The sequence below is a fragment of the Xenopus laevis genome, chromosome 6L, assembly GCF_017654675.1.
Source record: "Xenopus laevis strain J_2021 chromosome 6L, Xenopus_laevis_v10.1, whole genome shotgun sequence".
Classification (NCBI taxonomy): Eukaryota; Metazoa; Chordata; class Amphibia; order Anura; family Pipidae; genus Xenopus; species Xenopus laevis.
In genome coordinates, this window is record NC_054381.1 from 6,621,730 (window position 1) to 6,649,159 (window position 27,430).

Sequence of the window (27,430 nt, forward strand, 5' to 3'; positions counted from 1 at the left end):
GCTAAGAATTGCTCTCATGTCTTTGGACCCCAAGTCAATGTTGTAAAAGCCCATTTTTTATAATCTTCTTAAAAAACAGGGATTTCTGCCCCTTGTTCCACCAAGAAATGTGCCAGTTCTCAGTCGCATGATTTGTACCCGAACGTTCCTACAAGAAAACACCTGGAGAAATGTCGGATACTATAGGGCTAATAGAAGGAAGATCAAACATAGTAAGATAAATGTAATTTTATTTCAGAATCCAACTAGTTGTTAATTTAGCAGGAGGACAAACACATCTCAGCTGTAGACATTGTTATAGCAGCTGGTGACAAAGACTTGCATCACGTCTTATACGTGTTATTTCGGAACCTGAGAAAATATACATTCCAGGCACTCGGCACTTTTCAGTCTTTTACTTAAGGCTTCTGAATATTGATCCCATTGCTTTGTCTGTAAGGAGAGAGATTAGAAGGTGGTCACAATTAAAAGCCAAAATAAGACGTGTGTTCTCATTTTATAACTTGCCTTGTGATTCCTGCACTTACGGGAAAGCTAAATGATATAGCAGTTGGGCATATTAGTCTAGATATGGGCTTGTGTATAATGAATCTTTCTGTAATTTGGATCTTAATACATTATGGGGGTTATTTATCAAAGTCCAAATTTATCTCAATATTTTCTGAAAAAAACTCTGACCGAATCCGCACGGGGTTTTTATGGGCATATTTATTAATACACTTTCTCGAAAATTTCTTTGCGGGAAAAAATCAGAAACAATATATTTCGGATTTTTCATCCGATTTTCATGATTTTTTGGGATTTTTTCCCAGAAAATTCCGAATTTTGCCAGAAAACTTCGGTGATTGCCAAAAACCCAGCGCACATCAAAAATCTTTGGGACTTCTCCCATTGACTTATATGCAACCTCGACAGGTCCGAGATGCCGGATTTTCAGATTCGGACTTTTCCATCCTCTGGGTTTAATTAATTCCGAAAAATTCGTGATTTTTTTAAAAGTCCGATTTTATAAAAATAATCAATTAATTTTTTGTGATTTTTGTATTTGGAGTTTAGTAAATAACCCCCTAAGTGTACTAGAAAATCATGTAAACATTAAATAAACCCAATCGGCGGGTTTAGCTGCCAATAAGGATTCATTATATCTTTACTATAGGATTCTACTTTACTGTATTCCCTCTACTATATCATATTCTTAGATACTCCACAATCAGTTAGACTGACCCATTCCACCTGTTTCCAGTCTTTGCTGGGATGGGTTCAGATTTGCCACCAGCCTTGCTGCTCTTTAAATAACAGTCTGGCACGTTCCCAATCTCATGGAATATAATAAAATGGAGTTGCGGATGGGGGATACAAGGATATTCAGATCTGTCTCATTATTCCTGGATGGGGTGACTCCTTACTTTGCATGTGACAAGCTGTGATGAAACACCATTTCCCATTGGATGTAACTATAACATACAGAGAGGCTTTATTATAAGATGAAATGGGTGGCAACTCTAGAATTCTGCTAAGATTTCCGGGAGAGAGGGAGCATTGGCCCCTATAGATACAATACGTTCTAGACTTGCCAAGGACAGTTACGTTAAGTTTCATCCTTTCAATCGTATCCCTTTATCAACAATGTTTTATTCATTTATTATATATTTGTGCATAAGACATCTTCCTCTGGATCAGCTTATACTGGAAATGGAACGGTTTTGTAAATACAGCGGATTTGTGTCTTTTTTCAACCTACTTGACTCTCACCTGGACGTGCATTAAAGCGGATGGAGACTCGCACCTCAACTCCTGCTCCCCTGCAGAAATGGATACGCTGCATTGTTTTACCTCCTGTAATAAGTAAAGGAACTTGATGACTAATCCATACAATCGATTTGTGTCATTCAAGTTTTCTGAACTCTAATTCCCGAGAAAAATATTGGCAGCAAAATCCTAATTCTAATAATTATGCTAGCAATTGATTTTTTCCAGATGTTTACAAACTCAAAAAGATTTGGAAGAGAAGAAAGCAGGCACCTCAGGCCTAAGGAACCCTAGATAGGTTCCCTTGGCTCCTGGGCTTGCACTTCAATATAATTATCCTGTTTAGTGATGGGCGAATAAATTCGCCAGGCACGAATTTGCGGCGAAATCCCGTGTTTCGCCACTGGCAAATAAATTTGTGAATCTCTCCCGAAAATTCGCCCGGTGAAAATTTGCCTGCGGCAATTTCCGATTTTCACGTTTTTTTCATGAAAACGTTCGAAATGCTAGATTTTTTTGTGAAAAGGTTCAAATTGCTCGATTTTGCTTGAAAACGTCCGAATTTCATGAATTTTTCGTGACAACGGCAGAATTTCACAAATGTTTTGCGAACTTTCAGTTTTCACGATTTTTCGATATATATTTTTCAACGGGGGAGATTCGCCCATCACTAGTCCTTTTTACTGTAGCGTGCAAGTCTATACAGCTGTCAGGAAGCCTTGGGAAATGTTATGAAGATGCCGGTGCTTAGACTGTATAGAAGGGGCCATGGGCATCTGCCTAACATTGGCTCCAATGTATTCACCTTTCTTTGTTCTTTAGGTTGGTGTTATAGCACTGTAGTGTAGAGAAGCCCATAACTGCCAGGACCTACTCCTTAGGTGTAGCAAGAGAGCCCTACTAAAGGTGGCCATACACAGGCCGATAAAAGCTGCCGACAGACCGAGTCGGCCACTTATTGATCCATGTATGTGGCCCCGATGGGCTTCCCCGATCGAGATCTGGCCGAAAGTTGGCCAGATCTCGATCGGATGGGACTAAAAATCCCGTTGGATCGCGGCCACATCTTTTTGTTGATGTGGTCCCACGATCCGACCGCCCGTTCCCGTTCGTTAGGATCCGATCGTTGGGCCCTAGCGCCCACGATCAGATCAGCCCGAGATTGCCCACCTCAAGGTGGGCATATCGGAGAGAGATCCGCTCGTTTGGCGACATCGGCCACCTTAACTCTGGTGTTCACCAATGCCCTTTTGGGGCCCAGGACTTTCTGCTGCTGAGCAGGCAGGGATCTTACCCACGGCCAAGGAGGTTGGAAGCGCGGTACAAAAGGATCAGGCAAGGTCAAAGTTGTGTCCAGGCAAGGGTCAGTGGCAGGCGGCAAGAATCAGAAGTCGAAAACCAGGCAATAGTCAAAAACCAACACGGGATACAGGAAATAGCTTGAGCAGACTCAGAAGTATAAAGAATCCAAACAGAAAGCACTCTTTACTTTGAATTTTGGAGTCAATTGTGCTGTCAGCACGCGCAGCAATCTTGCCGTGACGCGAGCGGGACGGCAAGTGGGACATAATGTGCATGCATTTGTGCGACTGCCATGTTTTTGACGGTGCAATGTGATATGCAAATGCACATACGCAGGAGATGAGTGACTCCCGCAGATGCTCATTAGCAGAAGTGACATCACAGGGCAAGAGAGTTTGAACATTCACGATTTGGAGAGGATTTTTTGGAACTAGTAGGATATACAATCTCTATTGATGTGCAGAACCATAGAATTCCCCTGGGGAAAGGCTTGTGGGAAAATGTTGGGGTAACTCTTACTTTTCACAAAGGTATCTGCATGGCGGAAATTAAACATTTCTTTTAAAAAAAGCATTCCACCTCTTGTGCGTTTTATTTGAAAGGGTGGCATCTATTAATTATTTATACAGGTATGGGACCTGTTCTCCAGAATGCCCGGGACCTGGTTCTTTTTGTAATTTGGATCTTCATGCCTTAAATCTACTAGAAAATCATGTAAGCATTAAATAAACCCAATAGGCTGGTTTTGCCTCCAATAAGGATTAATTATATCTTAGTTGGGATCAAGTGCAAGGTACTGTTTTATTATTACACAGAAAAAGGAAATCATTTTAAAAAGTTTAGATTATTTGGATAAAATGGAGTCTATGGAAGACAGACTTTCCGTAATTTGTTCATTGTATCTATAGATAGATAGATAGATAGATAGTCTCTAACAGTTCTCTAATAGTTAGGCCAGATATATAGGATATAGTCACCTAATGTGGCTCTTACTTATGAGTAGAATTACACAGGGGTCATGGCTTGATGTCGGTACATGAATGGTCTCCAGCTATCACTACTAATGCTCCATCCAGTCCATGTGTTGTCAAAAAGACAACCAGTTGGGCAACTAGCTGCAGCCAGTGACACCAGCCACTTTACTCAATGTGAGTTATGGCTTCACAGAGCGGAATACTAATGACTTGGGTTATCTCAGAACCTTCTAATGATGTGTGATGCTCGCTCCCATCATGGCCCGTGACCAGCTCATTGGATAAGACTGAGAGAGTGGGTTGCTGAGTAGATAAGGAGAGTTGTCTAGGACAGGACATCTGCAAGTAGAGTCTGGCACCTTTATAGAAACAAGGGAAAACCCTGCACTGGGGTATCATGCTGCATCTTCTATTAGGAGTCCCATTGGACAGATACAAAAAAATAAAAATAAACTAATCAGATTAAAACAGCCAGAGAAAGTGTCTTACTGGGCAGCTGGTAGTAAATCATACCAAAGATTGCAAATCCACAATGAAATACTTACTCCATCAGCTTTAAAGACACAGTTGTCAGGGTTGGTATGTTCCTGCAATTTGAAGCAGTCAGTCTCTTGCAGAACAAAACTGACAGTTTGTGCATCTGTAGATCCATCCTGGGGGGAACCAGACTAAATGTCAATTGTATTAACAAGCTGCAAAACAGAATCTTACAAATCACTGATCATGTTTCCTGCTTGTCTAGAAATCTACAGGCAATGGCTTTCCCATTGCCCCTCTAGAAAAAAAAATTATTTAAATGAAATCTGTATAATTAGTGATTGGTTCTGTGACCAATTAAAGGCACAATGCTGCAGGCTGAGTTATACAGGGAACTCTGAGTATCACTCATGTATTATAAGGGATAATGTACCCCCTACTGTAAATGATAAGGATATTAGAAGTCACTGAGGGGTTGTTCTGTGACCATATAAAGGCACAAGGCTGCAGGCTGAGTTATACAGGGAACTCTGAGTATCACTCATGTATTATAAGGGATAATGTACCCCCTACTGTAAATGATAAGGATATTAGAAGTCACTGAGGGGTTGTTCTGTGACCATATAAAGGCACAAGGCTGCAGGCTGAGTTATACAGGGAACTCTGAGTATCACTCATGTATTATAAGGGATAATGTAGCCCCTACTGTAAATGATAAGGATATTAGAAGTCACTGAGGGGTTGTTCTGTGACCATATAAAGGCACAAGGCTGCAGGCTGAGTTATACAGGGAACTCTGAGTATCACTCATGTATTATAAGGGATAATGTAGCCCCTACTGTAAATGATAAGGATATTAGAAGTCACTGAGGGGTTGTTCTGTGACCATATAAAGGCACAAGGCTGCAGGCTGAGTTATACAGGGAACTCTGAGTATCACTCGTGTATTATAAGGGATAATGACACACCAGGAGGTTGGTCACCCTTGACACAAGGAAACTTCAGGCGACTTTGTAAAAACAAAGCACTACATAAGGTTTACTACTGGCGATTCACTTACTCACAGGTGGGAAAAGATTTACAGGAGATAAATTACCTGCAGAAGATTATTGCGGGTGTGCCATAGCCATGATATAACAGATTACATTATGCATCTGATCATGAAAGCACGGCCATTGTCTGCTAGTTTTGGAGAGACTTTTGAAAAAAAACGATTTAGATTTTATACCAAAGCTTCTTTACACTTCAGAGTGTAACATAATCTTTCTCGGCCTCTATAGTCTCCAGTGCAGCCAATTCAGAAGGATTTCCCTGTATGAACACTAAGGTGCAGATGTATTAAGGGTCGAATATCGAGGGTTAATTAACCCTCGATATTCGACTGGCGAATTAAAATCTTTCGACTTCGAATATCGAAGTCGAAGGATTTTGCGCAATTCGTTCGATCGAACGATTCGAAGGATTTTAATGCATCGATAGAAGGAATATCCTTCGATCATGAAAAAACTTGGAAAGCCTATGGGGACCTTCCCTAACATTGACTTGAGCTTTTAGGTGGCGAACTAGGGGGTCGAAGTTTTTTCTTAAAGAGACAGTACTTCGACTATCGATTCGAAGTCGACGGTCGTAGTCGAAGGTCGAAGTAGCCAATTCGATGGTCGAAGTAGCCAAAAAAAACATTCGAAAATCGAACTATTTTTCCTCTATTCCTTCACTCGAACTTAATGAATGGGCCCCTAAGTTGTTATCTGTGTTGATCTATTTCACTTGCTTGGACTCCAACAAAACATTAGATACTCTGCTAAACAATACAACGTGTCTCTTCCATTGAGTTCCGTTTGCAGGAAGAGTACTGGAACGGACCCACACAGGCTTAATATAAATTCCATTTAGGTACAGACTGACCAATTGCAGGGCTGTAACGTTAATTAAATGCACAGATTCTAACTTAGAAGAACATCAGCTCTTTTTTGGCTTCACATCATGTGACAGCCCTTGGGGTGGGTTCCAAACAGGTTCGGCAGAAACACTCCATTCAGAAAGTACCACTTAGAAATGGGGAGAGGTTGGATTTGCTTAGATTGGGCTTCTATAATGTAGACATGTTGGCAGTTATAACATTGTGTGCAATATTTATCAAGCTCAATGTAGCAACTACTGACATTCTTCCACTGATTGTAATTGCCTTCCAGTGTTTGTTTTCTGTCTGATGCACAAAACAGCCTTTCTGTAAATGTGTTACCAACTCTCATTCTGTCTTGTTCTGTGTCTTTTTATCTTCTCCCAAATCCAACCCCATCAGTTCCATAATCCTATTACAAATAAAACCCCATTGGGTTAAGTCCCCTACTGGTTTGAGAAATCACCTACTAATGGTAAAGGAAGTCCCATAGAAAGTCACTTATAGCTTTGGGTGAGAGAGCTTTCCCCATTGGCCCAGGGAGGTAGTGACCATTTTGTGGATGTATTTAATAAAGAAGGTGGCTGTTTCACTTTGGTCTCCTGAACAAGATGGATGCTGCTTGGAAACCTTGGAAAACATAATGAAATTAAAACATAAAGGAAATGAAGAATTAAACTGTGGAAAGGCTGACAGTTGCAAGGGGACATGATTAGACTTTACAAGTACATTAGAGGACATTATAGACAAATAGCAGTGGACTGTTTTCCCATAATGAGGACCACGTACCAGAGGTTCCTCCCCTTTAGACTAGAAAGGTCATTGGATGCAATGCAGGGGGTTCTTCATAGTGAGGACATCATAGGACTGACAGATTGGAGGTGTCTCTCTTAGAAAGTGAAGGAACCATGATTTGGAAGGAAAGGATGTCAGACTAAAAGCTTCTCCCGTAGGTTTCTGCTGGAGGGAGTCCAGACCACTAATGGGTTTCACCACAAGGTGAACCTTAAGCTGGCTATAGATGTTTAAAAGATCAGATCCTGATCGTGAGACCATGATCTTCTCAGAACGATCGTACGAATTGACCATCAGCTAAAAAGACCAATTTTCCAGGAAAACAAAGGGGAGCTGCCTGCTTGGCCCTGCAAACATAGATACATTGCACTGGGACCAACAAAGATTTTTTGACCTGGGCGATCAATTTCCTGACAGATGTCGGCCGAAAAATCGTAAGATGTACGATCGTTCCAATCCCACTAACCGCACGATAATTTCGAAGGATCGGTCGGGCTTCCCTAAAATCGGTCGTTCGGCAAGAAGAATCGTCGCGTCTATGGGGAGCTTTATACCTGTCAAATCTGTTCCCACAGTGGTGTCAATGTACATCTGCTCTGTGATTTAATATTATTGCAACAAATCTACCTTGATTATCACATTATACTATGCCAGTAGCATCTCTGTGTGTTAAAAAAATAACCTGCGCTCACGGTTAAGAACCTCTCGTCTCCATTATCCTGATTAATTACAGTGTGAGAGGTGTAGTTTAATAACTATAGTTCTCGTCCATACAGTAACATGAGGGTTAGCTGAAAGAGAGGGTCATGTATAGTGTGATCCTGCTGGAAACCTTGTTGTGGGCAGGGGCTACAAAAACATGGCTTGGTGACCACGAACGTTGGTTCAACTAATGGAATTGCAGGTTACAGTATCCCTGGCTGAAATGCTCTGATTGGCTAAAGATAATAGTGATCAATGGACTTCTCATATGTTTGTGTGAGACATCTTCCCCTTCATAGACTTCTTATCTTCTGTTACCCCTTTTTCTTAACCTTCTTCTAACACCCTCTGTATCTTGCTACTTGCTACCCTAACAACATTCTCCTGGCTCCTCATGCTTTTATACAATTATCTCTGCAGAGTAAGGACTCACAATAACCGCTGATCCAGCCATGGCCCCATAATAAGGCAACACCATTGGTCCCCAATTAGGAGGAGTGCTACAATGAAGAACTTCTCATCACCAGACCACAGAACCTGGTGCACATCCAGGAGTGTGTAAAACTTCACTTTTATTCCATACGGATTGAAATCATTTTATACATATAAGGCCTGATGCGTTTCAGACCTTAACTGGTCCTTAATCATAGGCTGGTGTTTAACTACGCAACACAGTTAAAATCATGGCTCCTAATGATCACATGATAATTTACAGACAATTATAACAAAAGTTTAAAACAGACACCTATTACAGAAAATCACCAAAAACAGTCCACACCCCACTTCTTATGAGTAAGTGCCCCAACAGGCACGAAACGCATCAGGCCTTCACCTGTATGTCCTAAATAAATGGTTTGAACTTTTAATTACATTTTTGTTATTTTTTGGAGAAAAACTCACAATTTCTTATTTAACCCAATGGGTATTTTAGTCTGTAAGGTGAAGATCCAAAAGACCACTCTATGGGGCAAATTCACTAAGATTCGTAGTTGCGCCAGCGTCCGCTTCACCGCACTTCGCCAGGCGTATTTTCGCCAGCACTACACAAATTCACTAAAATCTGAAGTTGCGCTCAGGGGAAGCGTAAGGTTGCGAAGTTGCACTAGCGTTAATTCGCCAAGCAAAGCGAAATTACGCTATCGATGCTTAATATGCATACGGCGCCAAATTGAAGTTACAATGGAGGTATATGTGGCAACATGTGCCCACTGTATAGTTAAGGTGCCATGAGTTAGGAAATGTAGGGGGGAAGGAGGGGAGCCCCAAAAAAATGTTCTATCTTTTTCAGCCTATCACCCATAAAAAAAGAAAAAACGCCAGCGTTTTTTGCGACTTAGAAATTTTTTTGACTTTTTTTGAAGCAATCCCTATCTACTCTATTGCATTTCGCCTGGTCTGAGGTGACGAAGGAAGTCTGGCGTAAAAGATAGTGTTCAGAAAAATGCACGCGTCAGCGAATTTGCGTAGTTTCGTCCGTTGCGCAAATTCGCCAGGCGTAAGGGTGCGAAGTAACACTAGCGAATTTACGCCAGTGTCCGTTAGTGAATCGACGAATTAACGAAAATGCGCTACACTAGCGAATTAACGCTAGCGTTAGGCGATTCGTCCTTTAGTGAATTTGCCCCTATATGATTAAACATTGTCAATTGGTCCCCTCCTCTCACTAGAGGAATGATCTTTTCTATGACCTGTGCTTTCAGGTAGGTAGTTACCAGCTGTACATGTTGAAAAATGCCTACCTATAGGAGCAGGAGTATCCTTGTTTATAGTTTCAACCTGCTCCCTAACTTATTCCTTGGTAGTACTGTATGGAAATGCAAGGAATGAGTTAGGGAACATGTTCATACTGGGGAACATGCCCAGAAATAATACATTCTCTTTATCTGCCCTATGCTATTGCCTCAACTTCATATTGAACAGATAACACCACCCACTCTATATAAATATATATCTATTAACTTACAAACTTAACATCATTACAAATAAATAGAAGACTTCTGAACATGTTATGGTCATTTGAGGATTACCCATAATAGCCATCAGGAGACAAACCTAAAAACAAGCCTTTATATTCATATTAAACAATTTCATTAGATAAATACACAACAGTACTGTACCTGCTGGTCTGAAATGGTCCCATCTCCAACCTTCAGAAGCTTAAACAGAAAGTCAGTGCTAGACTGGTTGTTATAGAATTCTATTAATTTGGCTATTTTGCTTCTCAGTTGATCGTTCTTCTCTACACCCAGAGGTGCTGAGCTACTCATGCCAGCCAAGCAAACCAGGATGAGATGAGTGGAGATCACACCAGGTGCCATCCTTTTGCCCTTACAATGTTACAATGTTCTTCAACTGAAACAACGGCAGCTCTAAAGGTGGGTAAATGAGGCAGGTGCTGCCCCTGTTATAGTTGAAGAGAAACAACTGTACAAACATCCGTGGACTGTGCCCAGTTTATATTACAGAAGAACAATCACCAGAATCAGGAGACGCGCTCTCTCTTAAGGGAAGGGGCATGCCAGAGAAGCCGTCATGAATCACTGAGTTGGCACGCTTTTCTTGCATTAACACAACCACAAAAGCACAGAGTTAGTGGGCAGAAAAAGCTGGACTATTATAAATCAATATGAATATAGTTTGAATACAGGGTATATTAGGTATAAATATATGTAATACTAACGATTGACCACCCAATACCTCTCTTACTATTCCTTCATATGTGCCATTCTCTAGAGCAACGATCCTCAACCTTTTTCCCCCATGAGCCATATTCAAATTTAAATAAATGTTGGAGAGCAACATAAGCATGCAAAATATTCCTAGGGGTGCCAATTATGGGCTGTGATTGCCTATTGATAGCCGCTATGTGGACTGGCAGCCTATAGTGTAACACCAGTGTAACACCCTGCCTGGAGTTGAACCTGTGACCTGTACAAGCTCTTATACTGTAGTTCTATACAAGCCGACTGCTAAGGTCCTGGTTCAATCTTACAGGCATCCTTGTATTTCCTGGTAGGCATGTGAACTCAGTTGTTGTTAATCTGGCCACATGTGATCAGGGTGACCATTAGTCTGGTTATATAACCCCCTGCTCTGCACTCACTGTCTGTTATAGGCCAAACACGCTTGGTCTTAAGTGCTCCGTTCCCTGCAATTGTTGTTTTTTCTGACTCCCTCTACCTACTCTTGTACCCGTGTGATTTCCTGGTTCTGACCCAGGCCTGTTCCTGACCTTGAGTTTGCCTCACGATTCTGCTTCTGTTATCTGGTTCTGACCCAACCTGTCTGACTACGTCCAGCTCCTTCCTTGCCCGCTACTCCCCAGAGTATATATGTTTGGCTCCCTTGTCTGCCCCTTTGGGAATTTCTGGATTCTTATTTGGTAAATCCTGGTGGCACCAGAGTAGCTGAGGGCCAGGCCCAAAGTCAAAGGTGGCTGAAGAGACAGAACAGCACTCCTAGACAGGAATCCAGTCACTCCCCTGGTGTTTGGGTTTGCCATACGTAACAAAACTTGCCTCCAAGCCAGGAATTCAAAAAAAAGCACCAGCTTTGAGGCAACATCCAAGGGGTTGGTGATCCACTGGTTGGGGGTCACTGCTCTAGAAGCAAACCTCATCTGTAGAATCCCCTTCTATCTGTTATTACCCCAATCTGTCACTGACAACTAACTGCTAAACAGTCGTAAACAAGACCATACCCACACCTTGTGTTCCTGACCCCTTCCCCTTTTAGATTGTAAACCCCTTTAACTTTTGTATCGGCCTTTTTTCCATCTCCCTTTATATAATATGTTTGTGTATTTTATTTACATTGAACATATGTATTGGCAATTTTACAAGAGAAATTGTTTAAACCAGGTGATATCAAAGTAACAAGGTGGAAAAGCCAAACATCAGTGACTAGATCCCCCCCCCCAAGTGCCCAATGATAAATGAGGTCCAATGTCACCACCTCCAGTTATTGGGTGTTACCCAACACAGTTTTGTACCAATGGGTCCCTAATATCTGGCGACACATTTAGTGGAATTACCCTGAACTCTTCCACCAGAAAACCTAACTCAGGAAATGTAAAGTATCTAGCTCTTAGTCTATGGAGGACGATGACCTGTTAGACAACTAGATCAGGACACCACAATGTCAAGAAGCTTTGCTTGCTGGGTTCTCACAGTACGTCATCTCAGATGCCACTTATGATTTATCTGGTGCTACAAAGGTCTCCAGAGACAACAGGCGGTGGAGCTGTATTGGAGGGAAACGTTTGGAGCTGCCTGGCAACCACCAACAGAAGCCAGCATGAGAATATCATTGAATGAATACCACTTACCAAGGACTACCCATTTTTGGACCACAATTTTTTAAATTTCTAAAAATTCCCAACAAAGAAATGGTACTTGTACTTAAACCAGCCTAGCAGTGGCTTTCGTTGTGTAATTTATAGACTTTCATGATTTCTTCATCATTTATAGATGTTCCACCAAACAAAATTAATCTAAAGTTGTCTCCAGTTTGTCAGGAACGTTTTAGGAAACTGATGGTGTTTTCTTTATATTGTACAAATATATTGACCGTAATTCAGCCAAAGTCTCGTCATGTCCCTTTTACAGTCACCTTCGGCACATTTAGGGGCAGATGTATTAAGGGTCGAATATCGAGGGTTTATTAGCCCTCGATATTCGATTGGCGAATTAAAATCCTTCGAATATCGAAGTCGAAGGACTTTGCGCAATTCGTTCGAAGGAATAATCGTTCGAAGGATTTTAATCCATCGATCGAAGGATTATCCTTGGATCAGAAAAAACTTGTAAAGCCTATGGGGACCTTGGACTTCGGTAGCTTTTAGGTGGCGAACTAAGGGGTCGAAGTTTTTTCTTAAAGAGACTTTTCTTACTTCGACTATCGAATGGTCGAATAGTCGAACGATTTTTAGTTCAAATCGTTTGATTCGAAGTCAAAGTCGTAGTCGAAGGTCGAGGTAGCCAATTCGATGGTCAAAGTAGCGAAAAAAACACTTCGAAATTCAAAGTTTTTTTCCCTCTATTCCTTCACTCGAACTCAGTGAATGGGCCCCTAAACGTTAATTAAATATGTGGGCATTATATAATTTCAAGCTTCATGAAACTGATTCTTATTGGATGTTCCTGTCAGGCAGAACCCAGATACAAGGCCTTGTATTACACAAATCTTGTATATTTTAATGGCACATACTGTACCTGCCAGATTGGTCCCAGGAATGCAAAATTGAGCAATTCCTGCCTCTTCACTAGTTAAACTGCATTCAACATTACATTGATGTACCTGTTTTTCTGCATTCCTCATTTATACTTTACATTGTAGATGTGCAGAGTTTATGTTCAACGTTTGGCTTTTCTATTCGCTATGAATTGTGAAATATTTCTAGCCTTATATTGAGAGAGCAGTTTTCTTCTTTTGGGCGTCTCAATCATAGGCAGGGAGGAGCAATGTTTGGGATCTTTGTGTGAGTCTTCTCCCGTGACTAGGCACTATGCTGAATAGCCAGTGTTGTCTTGTGATCTGGTTGAAAGGGAGTAGAGCAGGCAATGTTATCCCTTATAATACATGAGTGATACTCAGAGTTCCCTGTATAACTCAGCCTGCAGCCTTGTGCCTTTATATGGTCACAGAACAACCCCTCAGTGACTTCTAATATCCTTATCATTTACAGTAGGGGGTACATTATCCCTTATAATACATGAGTGATACTCAGAGTTCCCTGTATAACTCAGCCTGCAGCCTTGTGCCTTTATATGGTCACAGAATTACTCAGTGACTTCTAATATCCTTATCATTTACAGTAGGGGGTATCCGAACTCTTTTTCAATTCTCAGAAGAACTTTGTGGCTTGACTTTTATTTTTGGCATTTGAGCAATAAGTGGATGGGAAGTGTCATCTCCACCACAGTGTGGATTTTATTTGGCATATTAAAGGTTATGTTTTATAAGACAAGTTCTCCAGATATTCAGTTTTATTGGTCATTCTTTTTTCTTCATTATTTGTATTACTTTTCTGTACACCACCTACTCCTTTATCAATGGGAGGTGCTTTCCTTTTACTTTTTGTTTCTATGTATCTCGCAGTCAATAACCTGTATTTCAGTAAACACAACAGAGAGTTAGCTGCTGATTAAATCCTTTATTATATAAAGAAATACATTTTCCTTTTTGTAATTGATTATAAGGATCACGAGTTTATCCTGTGGATGAATTATGCATTAAATAGACCAAAGATACACTCCAGACAGGACGATATTTGCCCAGAGCCCCCAGAGTCCTTGCCCAGAGTTGTGCTATTTAATGCTCTTTTTTGAACTCCGGCTTCATTGTTTCTGTCCTTGACCTGTAAAGAAATAGGAGGTTATTACTAACGTGAATCACAGCAGAAGAAGCAAAATAACCCAAAGTTATCAAGAATACTGTAAATCCCACTGAGCCCTTACACCGAAGCTAAATACATGTTATTGTCTGTATCTGTATAGTTAGCATTGTTTTCCAACTTTCCTCCTATTGAGGCAATTTTAGTTGAAAAGAGAAATTATTAATTCATCAAACAATGGATACAAACGAAAAGTATTTCCTAAAACTCAATCTTCTGCCACTGATCTGGAACCACGAGTAATGTACTGCACACCAGCCTCCCGTGGGTTTCACTTTCATCCACCTCTACATCTAGTCCATAATTTCCTTATAATTTCTAGTAGGGGGTACATTATCCCTTATAATACATGAGTGATACTCAGAGTTCCCTGTATAACTCAGCCTGCAGCCTTGTGCCTTTATATGGTCACAGAACAACCCCTCAGTGACTTCTAATATCCTTATCATTTACAGTAGGGGGTACATTATCCCTTATAATACATGAGTGATACTCAGAGTTCCCTGTATAACTCAGCCTGCAGCCTTGTGCCTTTATATGGTCACAGAACAACCCCTCAGTGACTTCTAATATCCTTATCATTTACAGTAGGGGGTACATTATCCCTTATAATACATGAGTGATACTCAGAGTTCCCTGTATAACTCAGCCTGCAGCCTTGTGTCTTTATATGGTCACAGAACAACCCCTCAGTGACTTCTAATATCCTTATCATTTACAGTAGGGGGTACATTATCCCTTATAATACATGAGTGATACTCAGAGTTCCCTGTATAACTCAGCCTGCAGCCTTGTGCCTTTATATGGTCACAGAACAACCCCTCAGTGACTTCTAATATCCTTATCATTTACAGTAGGGGGTACATTATCCCTTATAATAAATGAGTAATACTCATAATTCTGCATCCTGTATATAATTGCTTTGTAGCTGTGACAGTATGTTGCACATACACCATTACATGAAGTAGCCTAAGATTTCCAGCACATAGAATACAAAGAAGACCCCACATAACAAGTCACATGCTGATTACTCACGTTATTGGAGCACTTGGCAGATTTAACAGACTTTTGTTCCATATGCAGCAGACAGACTTTTACCTCCTAGGAAGCAGTAAGAAATACAGAATTGTTTTTAATAAAAATGCTTAATTACTATGAAACAGATTCACAACATTCTGTGGCTCTTAATGAAGATTCTCCAAACTGTCAGTTAGTGTCGGGCCCATGAGACACTAATTTGGGGTTTTAGTGGAAGCGCCTACCTAAAAATAACCATAAACATAGGAGAATAAAGTCTAATTGGAACCTGTGAAGATATTAGAGCTCTATGGTGAGTAAAGACTAAATCTGTTCCTGGGTTGACAAATTAATTCCTAATATTAATCTGGGTCCCTTGAAATATGGAGAAGAACTATTCTCAATTACCCCAAAAACGCCGCCATAATCTGTCTGTAAAGCACTGGTGCCCGAGATGATGTGAGATTTGAATGTTATATTGTACCTGGTGAAGCCAAAGTCTCATTAATTATTCCTCCAGCCATATGGTTCAGGCATTAAGGACACCAATGTTCTTGTTGGACTCACATGTTGGGTCTAGGGATCCCATTAATGAAATTTGTTATCTATTCAACTACAAAGGGTGAACATTAGGGATGCACCGAATCCAGGATTCGGTTCAGGATTCGGCCAACATTCTGCCTTTTTCAGCAGGATTCGGATTCGGCCGAATCCTTGTGCCTGGCCAAACCGAATCCTAATTTGCATATGCAAATTGTGGGGAGGGTGGGATTTCACGCGAGTGTGTAACAAAACAAGGAAGCAAACCAATTTTTTTCCACTTTTTTCTTTCCCGCCCCTAATTTGCATATGTAAATTAGGATTCGGATTCGGTTCGGTATTCGGCCGAATCTTCCAAGATGGATTCAGGGATTCGGCCGAATCCAAAATAGTGGATTCGGCACATCCCTAGGAACATTTTGCGGGACTTCTAGGATTTCAGTGACCCTTGATGCCACCAATTCCTAATCCATTCTTACAGGACTCTCTTTAGTAAAGCAACTATTTTGTCCTGATTGTAAATACTTTTATAAATGGGTTTTTTGGACAACTGGCCAAATACCAATACTCCCATAATGCTGCTCTGCCTTTTATTAAGCTCCCTAATATATCTAAAGTTCTAGAGGCCCCCTAAAAAAAATGTTTAATGCTCCCCAGACTGCTCAGAGGCTCCATACACTTATTTGATTATTATCTATTTAATATAATTCAGCCTAATGCAAAACAACTGACTTACACCATCTGGATCTAAAGGACAGTCCTTGTTGTGGGGAGCTTCGGAGATCAAACACAGGGTTTCCTGAAGAGTTACTTTTATCCGCAGACCTTTGTTGGGGCGTCCCTGGAAAGCAAAAAAATTAAAAATAAAGTAGAAAGAAATCAGCTTTAGAGCAAGTGCCGGAATCAGATTCTAGATTATACTATTTGCTGTCAGATGCTGAAATGAAAGAACTAAAAGCGTAAAAAAGCGTATAATGGAGTCTATGGGATATGTTAATTCCGTAATTCGGAACTTTTTGGCTAACGGGTTTCCGGATAACTGATCCCATACCTGTACCAGCCCAGAGGTTCAGCAGCCTAATAACAGAAATGATCCAGGTCTTTATAGTTGCCCTGAGCAGTTCCCCATCTTTTGAGTGTCAGTGGCCCTGCACATGCTCAGTGAGCTCTAGGCTGCTGCTGAAAAGCTAAACGTAGGGTTCGTGGGAAAACTGCAAAACATTAGCAGAAAGCAAGGGTCCCTCTGTTATCAGCATTGTACTAGGCCTTTGTTTATTGTATATATATATATATATTGTATATTGTGAGTGGGTCCCTAAGCTCAGTAAGTGACAGCAGCACAGAGCATGTGCAGTGAATCAGCAGAAAAGAAGATGGGGAGCTACTGGGGCATCTTTGGAGATACAGATCTTTAGGGTTATGGCAAGTGAAGAAGCCTTTTCCTTTAACGTCTTATAAAGGGGTTGTTCAGCTTCCACATTTTTCAATTCAATTGTTGTTCACCAGAAATAAAGACCTTTTTCAATTACTTTCCGTTTTTATTTATATACTGTCCTTCCAAAATCTAAGTTAAAATTGAATGTCCCTGTCTCTGGTGTTTGAGTCTGACAGCTCAGTAATTCAGGTGCAGATTCTGTTACAATTTTACAACATTTCGTTGATCCATTTCTCAGCAGCATCTCTGGAGTATTAGTAACTATTGTATCAAGTCCAACAGCCGCCTGTAATGAAACCCAGGGATTCTGCTCAGCAGGGACAAGAAGTGTATCAACTAAATTTAGAACAGTTTACAGGGTCGGCGACCCCCACTCCCAGAGCTGCTTTAGAAGGTGAAAAATTACACTTTACACTTCAATATTATAAAAACAGTCACACATAGAAAATAGAAACTAATTGGAAAATGTCTTTATTTCTGGTGAACTATTTGAAACCAACTGAACTGAAAAAAGAAGATGAACAACCCCTTATATTACCCTAGCAACCAGGAAACAGTTAGGAAGTCCGAATGGAAGATGAATTGCAGAGCCACTGAATAGAAATACAAACAACAGCGACGTTTAAGCCTCGAGCAGTTGAGTTTTTGGTATAGGACAGAGAGGCAGAGGAGGAAAGATTATTAGTGTAAAAACCATAATAAATAAAAAAAAAAGGAAGACCAACTGCAAAGTTGCTTTGAACATGTCCGAGGCAAACTTACCCTTTAAAAGATATTTAAATAAAGATTCTTTTTATAGCAGACACAGAACTTACCGACTCGATGCTGCGAAGTTTGAATATAAAGTTGCCATTCTGTCCGTTATTCAGAAAATCAATCAGTCTTTCCACAGCGACGTCCTGATCCCGCAGGGATTGGCTATCCAGGCGTCGGGGGGCGCAGAGAAACAAAGCAGCGCAAGTAGCCGCAATGATAGAGACTCGTAGCCAGTTTCTCATGGTGCCACACTGCTCATTGCACAAGGGAGTGAGTAACAAACCTGGAACAGTTTTCCCTCTCCGTTCCGTCTCGCCAATTAATCTCCCGTGCTTAATCCTCACGTTCAACTAACAGGTTAAAGTCAATAGATGCTCATGTGCCTTCCTGCTTAACCCTTCAGAGGAACTCAATGCCACACTGAGACGGACACTTCTGTTAGTCCTGTGACTCAGACTCAGAGACAGTAAGAGTGAATGAGCACCTTTACGTTAACGTTTATAAGAGAATGGCTAATTCTAAACAACTTTTCAATTGGTCTTCATTATTTATTTTTTATCGTTTTTGAATTATTTGTCTTCTTCTTTTCTTTCCAGCTTTCAAATGGGGGTCACTGACCCCATCTAAAAAAACAAATGCTCTGTAAGGCTACAAATGTATTGTTATTGCTACTTTTTATTACTGATCCTTCAATCCAGGCCTCTCCTATTCATATTCCAGTCTCTTATTCAAATAAATGCATGGTTGCTAGGGGAATTTGGACCCTAGCAACCAGATGGCTGAAATTGATAACTGGAGAGCTGCTGAATAAAAAGCTAAATAACTCAGAAACCACAAATAATAAAAAAAATTGCAAATTGTCTCAGAATATCCTTCTCTACACTAAGGGGCAGATTTTTCAAGGGTCGAATTTCGAAGTTAAAAATACTTTCGAAATTTGACCGGATTTCAGCAATCGATCGAATGATTTTACTTTGACTTCCAAAAACATAGAAAAATGCTCTAGAAGGTCCCCATAGGCTGACATAGCACTTCGGCAGGTTTAATTTTGCGAAGTATTTAAAACAAAGTTTTTTTAAAGAGACAGTACTTTGATTATCGAATGTCGAATATTCAAACGATTTTACTTCAAATCTAATTCGAAGTCGTAGTATCCTATTCAATGGTCGAACTATCCAAAAAATTACTTCGAATTTCAAAATTTTTTACTTTCCCTCGAGTTCACTTCGACCCTTGATAAATCTGCCCCCAAAAGTTAACTTAAAGGTGAACAACCCCTTTAAGGGCAAGTGCTCCTGTATTTTCACTTGCCTTATGGACATGTTTAATGTATACGTTAAAATATAAATTAATTATAACTAGAAATAGAGAAGTGGAAAGGAAAGAGCGCTTGCCAGTTCATTTGTCTCCATGTAGAGATAAGGTATTATTAAAGGGGTTGTTCACCTTTAAATGAACTGTTAGTATGATGTAGAGAGAGATATTCTGAGACAATTTCATTTTTTATTATTTGTGGTTTTTGAGTTATTTAGCTTTTTATTCAGCAGCTCTCCAGTTTGCAATTTCTGCAACCTGGTTGCTAGCGTCCAAATTCCCCTAGCGACCATGCACTGATAAGAATAAGAGACTAGAATATGAATAGGAGAGGCCTGAATAGAAAGATGAGTAATAAAAAGTAGCAATAACAATAAAGTTGTAGCTTTACAGAGCATTTGTTTTTTAAATGGGGTCAGTGACCCCCATTTGAAAGTTGGAAAGAGTCAAGAGGGAAAAGAGAGGAATTCATTAAAAAAAATTTAAAAAATAAATAAGTAAGACCAAGTGAAAAGTTGCTTAGAATTGGCCATTATCTTAAAGGTGAACAATCCCTTTAAAAATGTTATTTTTGTGAACCATAACTAGTAGGAGCTTTTCTGGATTTTCATGGCACACGATTTCCCATGAATTAGACGGACACAGGATAATAATATAGAAGTATTTATTAAGAGTGTTACAAGATCTTCAGTTGTTTATCTGGGAGACACAGAAAAAGTCCATGATCTTCAGAAGCTGATGATGATGATGATGATGGTCATTGTACGGGATCCCCCGGCAGGAAAGTAAATACACATTCCAAACATTGGGGCTGAACCCGGATTTCCATCATTTTCCTCTCCATTCCCACTTCAGAGTTGTCTCCTTTTAGAGTAACGGCATCAGATTGGCCCCTTGTCTGTAAAGAAGAAATATGGCTTGTACTTTATCAGCGTCCTGGATATGGGAATAGTGATGGGCGAATAAATTTGCCAGAAGTGAATTCATGTAGAATTTCTAAACTGCCGGAAAAATTTGGCGGTGAAAATTCACCGCCGTCAAAAAATTTAGAATGCGCATCGGAAGAATCGATTGCATCAAAATGGTTGCGCGTCATCATTATTCGGATGCCCATTGACTTTAACGCCAGTGTCAGAATTGACTCGGGCGTCAAAATTCATAATAATTTCGCGAATTTTTCTGACTTTTCGTGAATTTCACAGGAAATTCAATAATTTTCCGGCAAAAGGACAAATTCGTCCATCACTATATGGGAATTCTTTTCTGATATAGTTCAACTGGGATTCCACTTCATTAAAGGAAATGAATATTTAAGCAACAAGGATGGTTTGTTTGTTTGGGTGCACCGTGAATCCTACGATCCCAGGGGTGGCCCTTATTTTTTAAAATGGCAGTTTTCTATTTAGGAGAAACCAATGGCAAATACTACTAATAAAGTATATTATTATGAAAATGGTTTACTTACATGAAGCAGAGTTTTACATATGAGCTGTTGTATTCAACGTATTTTTATAAAGACAACAATTGTTCTGGGGTATAGTTTTCCTTTAACCACAAGATTAGACTGATTTGACCAAGCGCATGGGTGGCATCAACAGCTTGATCACTAAAGGGAAAGCTCTCTCTCACGTCTGTCCCAGGATCATCATAAATCGCCCCAATAATCTGATGTTATCTTTGTAACCCTTATAAATCTACCACTGATAGAGCAGAATAATATAGTGAACTAGAGAGGTACATTTCCTGAAGAAAATGTGAGTGGTGCTTGCCGTGGCAAAACTCAGGCCCAAATCTGATTGGCTGTTGTTGCCCCGCCCCTTTTTTTCCTAATTGTGAACCACAGTCACTCAGTGACTAACATACCAAAGTTTGGGAATGCTGTCATTTAATGTGTAAAAATGGCAGCATTTCTATTTTTTTCTATTGAAAATCAATGAATGAAATTTGATTGGTTGTTGGTGGCTCCGCCCACTTTTTCTAAACTTGAAGTGGAAACCCCCAGCGACCACATTTGTGATATTCAAGGTCCCTGACATCAATACTGAGAGAATGGCAGCCTTCTTAATTGTTCTCATTAAAACCAATCAAAGAAATCTGATTGGTTGGTTTTGGCTCCACCCACTTTTCTTAATTTTAATCCCAGTCCCCCAGTGACCAACTGTGCCAACTTTGAGGACCCTGCCATTAACCGTCTAAGAGCGGCAGCAGTTTAAAATTTTCCTATTTAATTGAATGGCTGAAATTTGATTGGCTGTTGTAGACTCCGCCCACTTTTTGTAAATTTTGGCCGCAGTCACCCAGTGACCCACGGTGCCAAGTTTGGGAGCTCTGGCTTTATTACTGTGAGAATTACAGCTGTTTACATTTTCTCATTGAAGTCAATAGGGAAAATCTGATTGGTTGTTTGCGGCTCCGCTCACTTTTTTGGGTCCCCAAAATAGGACAGAAAAGTCACAACACCCCATTCCCGAATAAGCTGAACGGTTTGACAACTCATTCATGGGTCTGCGACAAACTAATTATTCGATAAATTCCCCATTATAAGTCAATGGGGCAAATTTGGGGACCTCTCCTGCCCCGGGGGTAAAACTTATACCCTCGTGTGGGGTATCATCTGACACAGGTCGCAAACCTCTTCAAATGTGGTAAATTTAACGTTTCTACAAGATTCCCTCTCTGCGCTAGAATCCGTCAAAAGTTGGCCTCAATGTTAATCTATGGGACTTTTCGGGGTGGTTAATTGCCCCCGCAAGGGGCAATTAACCACCCACCCCTTAGAAAAGTCATACCACCCCATTCCCGATTAAGCCGCACGATTTGACACCTCATTCATGGGTCTAGGACAAACGGTGCGGGACTAGTTACGCGCCAAACTTTCATACGGAAGAAGAATAAAAATAAGTTTGCAAGATAACAGTAGTGATGCTTTGCTTCGCAAGCACCACTAATAAAGTACCCCCAGTTGTAAAATATAAGGATATTATAAGTTACCGAGGAGTTTCATGACCATATAAAAGTACGAGGCCGAAGGCCGAGTGTTTTTATACAGGTCATGGAACTCCGAGGTAACTTCTAATATCCTTATATTTTACAACTGGGGGTACTTTATTTATTATAATACACAAGTTTTAGTGAGCCATGTGACAGAAATGACATCACTACTCACCGTTTATAACTGATGACATCACTACTCACCGTTTATAAGGATATAATTTACAAGATATTCATGGCTTTTGTGTATTATATATATATATATATATATATATATATATATGAGGCCGCACTTACCTTTCGTTTAATGGTTCTGCAAGTGACGGACTCCGTGATGGACTCGGATTCAGATCTTTGCTCAATCACCACGATGCATTTTTTAACCTATAATGGAAATATAAATGCATCTTCATCTATTTCCCAATATTCCAACCTGACATTTTCATATTGTTACATCATTGCTGCCTTTGGAATAAATACAGAAGTTATATCATATTTTGCTGAAATAAATCCTGTATCTATTGAGCTGATCCAAAAGGAGGTGGGAAACAGAACCTCATGTGAAGCTGTCTCCAGTTTAAAGGGAATGAACATTTCTAGACCAGTCGCTGGATCCGCTCTACAGGTATGGGATCCATTATCTGAAAATCCGTTAGCCAGGAAGGCCGTCTTCCATAGACTCCATTTTATCCAAATAATCCAAATGTTTAAAACTGATTTATTTTTTCACTGTAATAATAAAACAGTAGCTTGTACAGATATGGGATCTGTTATCCAGAATGTTCGGGACCTGGGGTTTTCCGGATAAGGGATCTTTCTGTAATTTGGATATTCATACCTTAAAGCAGAACCAAACCCTAAAGTAGAAAAAACCCTACCCGCTAACCCTAAATAGACCCCCTCCCCCCTCTCCCCAGGCCCAGCTGTTACCCCTGGTAAATGCCCCTAAGTCTTTACTTACCCCTCGGTGCAGATTCAGGCATCGGAGTTCACGGGCGACATCTTCTTCTCTTCGAAATTCTTCAGAATGAGAGCGGCGTATCAGCGCATTCGCAGTTGGAGCAATCTTCCGGTTCACGAAAATTGCTGAAGTAGACCCAGGAGATGGCACCCGTTAACTCCAATGCCCTGAATCTGCACCGAGGGGTAAGAAAAGCAAAGAAAGAATTCTCCTCTACTTAAAAATCATATAAACATTAAATAAACCCAATAGGCTGGTTTTGTCTCCAATAAGGATTAATTAAATCTTAGTTGGGATCAAGTACAAGGTACTGTTTTATTATTAAACAGAAAAAGGAAATCAGTTTTTAAAATTTGGATTATTTGGATAAAATGGATTCTATGAGAGACAGCATTCTGTAATTTTAAGCTTTCTGGATAATGGGTTTCCGGATAACAGATCCCATACCTGTACTTGATCCCAACTAAGATATAATTAATCCTTATTGGAAGCAAAACCAGCCTATTGGGTTTATTTAATGTTTATATGATTTTCTAGGAGACAAAGGGATTGTTCACCTTTAATTTAATGTTTAGTATGACATAGAGAGGGATATTCTGAGACAATTTGCACTCGGTTTTCATTTTTTATTATTTGTGGTTTTTGAGTTATTTAGCTTTTTATTCAGCAGCTCTCCAGATTACAATTTCAGCCATCTAGTTGCTAGGGTCCATATTTTCCTAGCAACCAGCATTGATTTAAATATAATACTGGAATATGAATAGGAGAGAGTCTGAATAGAAAGATGAGGAATCAAAAGTAGCAGCAACAATACATTTCTAGCCTAACAGAGCAGTCATTTTCTAGATGGGGTCAGGGAACCCCTATTTGAAAGCTGGAATGAGTCAGAAGAAGAAGGCAAATAATTAAAAAAATATAGAAAAGAAAAAATGAAGGCCAATTGAAAAAAATGCTCACAATAATCCATTCATTAACATACTTAGGGATTTATCTATTAAACTTCGAATGCAAAAATCACAACAAAATTAGTAATTTTTTTAAAATAAAATCTGACTGAAAATCACAATTTTTTTTGGAATTTATTAAACCCAGAGGATAGAAAAGTCAGAATCTGAAAATCTGGCATCTCAGACCTGTCTAGGTTGCATATAAGTCAATGGGAGACGTCCCAATGATTTTTTGTTGTGCGCTGGGTTTAGTGCAAAATACGTTTTCAACGTTTTCGGGTGAAAAATCCAAAAGAATTTTGAAAATTGGATGAAAAATCCGAAAAAAAATTGAAAATTTGATTTTTCCCCATAAAGCAAATTTTCGGGAAAATTTAATAATAAATAAGAGTAAAAACATAAAGGGGAACCACCACTTTAATGTATGAAGATCCAAATTCTTCTACTTGCTAAGAAAGGCATCCGACCCTTTCTTGAAACGAATAAATCTGCCAGTACCACTGCTTCACAGTAAAGAATATTCTCTAGCTTTAGACAAAAGCACAATCATTTTACAATTACCAAATTTATAAATAATGTGTAAAAAATATGCATTCACCTATTTTTTATAAGAATATCTAATTTCATGTTGTTTTCTGAATTCAGGAAACCTTGACATTCAGTTTTTCCACAATTGAAGAAAAAAGTGGCAAAAAACTCCACAATCTATTTTTTTTATTAAATCCAAATTTTCAAAACTTGTTGTTTATTAATACAACAAAAAAATTGCAAAAATTCACAAAAAAAAATAAATTTGACAAGAAAGACCTGGCGAGCCACTATGGAAGTCAATGGAAGGAGCGTATTCAATGTTCAAGCTATTTTCTGGTTATTTATCAAAGTATGAATTTATCTCAGTATTTTCTGCTACAAACTCTCACTTTCGCTTATTTATCATTACATTTTCCCGGAATTTTGCTTTGCGGGAAAAAAAACAGATTTTCTCAAGATTTTCAGATTTTTTCATTAGATTTTCACGATTCTTAACGAATTTTCACCTGAAAACTTAGAAAACTTTGGGGTATTGCACAAAACCCAGCGCACATCAAAAAATCATTGGGACTTCTCCCATTAACTTATATGCAACCTCGACAGGTCTGAGATGCTGGATTTTCTGATTCAGACTTTTCCATCCTCAGGGTTTAATAAATTCCAAAAAATTTATGATTTTTTTAAAAGTCCGATTTTAAAAAAAAAAAAATCACAATATTTTTTGTGATTTTTGCATTCAGAGTTTAGTAAATAACCCCCTAAATGTTTTTGTGCAACTTTATGGAACAAGGCTGCTGGGGATTGGAACTTTTTGGGTCAGTGGCCAACAGCAGATCAACAAGGGATAGTGGTCAAATGTCTATACAGATCCTTTGGCTTGAGATATGGACCCACAAAATTTACACTATTTAGACAATTTCAGTTCTCAGAATATATATATATATATATATATATATATATATATATATATATATATATATATATATATATATATATATATATATATATATATATATATATATTAAAGAATTCTTAGAATTATATATACATGCACAGGATCTGTTATCGAGAAAGTTCTGAATTACGGGAATCTCCCTTAGACTCGATTTTAATCAAATAATAAAAAACTATTTCCTTTTTCTCTGTAATAATAAACCAATACGTTATGTGCACATATAATATGAACAAATCTCTTTATTTCTCCTCCTCTTTTCTACATTTGCTCAGTAACAAGTTGGCAGTGTGATAAAGGAGTGCCTGACCCATTGTTATATTTTTATATAGAGAAAGGAAATGCTGAAGCTTTTCCAAACAAGGAAGCTAATAAGGAAACGAGGGGTATGAATGCTGGAACTAATGTACATAATGTGCAGGACACACAATTCTTATGACTGACAAGCTCAAAACACACACATTCCTGTAGACGTGTTGCTTCATATTTATTTGTCTAGAAAAAGTTTTCTCTGGTAGGAATTTATCACTGAGGAACCTTGACCTCTGTGTTCCTAGAAGTTGCCTTCAGAAGAGTGGGCAGTAGGGACCTGTATGGCTCGCTATGACTACTATGTACAAGTGATGGGCAAATTTGTCCCATTCAGATTTGCCGATAAATTTGCAAATTTCCAGCAAAATTCGTGAAGTGACAAAAAATTTGAGAAACACGAATTTTGATGCCTGCGTCAATTTTGACACTGACGTTAAAGTCAATGGGCATCCAAATAATATTGACGCGCAACGGTTTTGATGTGACCGATTTTTCCGACACGCGTCCAAAATGTTTTGACTGCAAATCCGCGCCACTGAATTTATTAGCCCATCACTACTATGTATCATAAGCCTCAATTCTGATCTCTTATAAAATCAATGGAGGTGTTAGGAGGCCAATGAAAGATCTTTTCAATGTGGGATTGACTATATCTAAATCACACACTAGAACTAAAATAAACAAATCAGATTCGCCCAAAATTAAAAGACATCCATGATGTTTCCTTCCCTTGACTTGCTGAAATTGCCTTATTCAAGGGGTCTCTTTGCTTCATTTTTGGACTTCAAGGCCTTCTTAGCTTTGGTTATTGTTTCTTGTGGTAGAATGGGCTCTATCAACGAATACTCCTTCTCACTGCCACAAATATCTTCTTGTAGCATGACCCCGAGTGGTAGTGTTAAACTGTTAAATATATGAAGTTCAAAATTGGTGTTTAAGCGGAACTGGGTGTTGAAAGCAAGACTTCAGCTCCCTGTTCTTGGCTGCCATGTTGACTGTTCATGAATGTTATCAGAAGGTGCCTCCTTCTCCTGCACAACTGTGAGTCTTCTCCTGGTATTACTTTAAGAACTTGCATACAAAGTGAGAAGGCTGGTGGGTCACGTTGGCCCTCCAGTCTTAAGATTTGATGGGTGGTTTTGGCTAGCAAAATCAGGGTGAAATGGTCTACAGAAGTAGTCAAAAATCTAAAATCAAATTTGTGAGGTTTTTAGAGTTTTTTCTACTTTGGATAAACTCACAAGTAGTGATGGCGCGAATTCACGGCGAATTTCCACTTTTCCCTGCCGACAAATAAATTCTTGAAACTCCTGCAAAAATTCGCCAGAGTGAAAATAATTTTGGAAGCGCGTCCGAAAAGTCACGCGTATCAACACTATTT

The 27,430-nt window shown here is 39.4% G+C and overlaps 1 protein-coding gene across 1 annotated transcript; it reads right to left on the reverse strand.

The window, feature by feature from the left end:
- Positions 1 to 213: 213 nt before the first annotated feature.
- On the reverse strand, positions 214 to 10,217 carry LOC121394781 (cathelicidin antimicrobial peptide-like). The gene is made up of 4 exons (XM_041566785.1): positions 10,017 to 10,217; positions 4,571 to 4,678; positions 1,753 to 1,836; positions 214 to 432 (listed from the first exon to the last, which is right to left on the reverse strand). The coding sequence occupies exons 1-4, from the start codon at positions 10,215 to 10,217 to the stop codon at positions 340 to 342; spliced, it is 486 nt and encodes a 161-aa protein (XP_041422719.1). The 3' UTR covers positions 214 to 339.
- Positions 10,218 to 27,430: the final 17,213 nt, after the last annotated feature.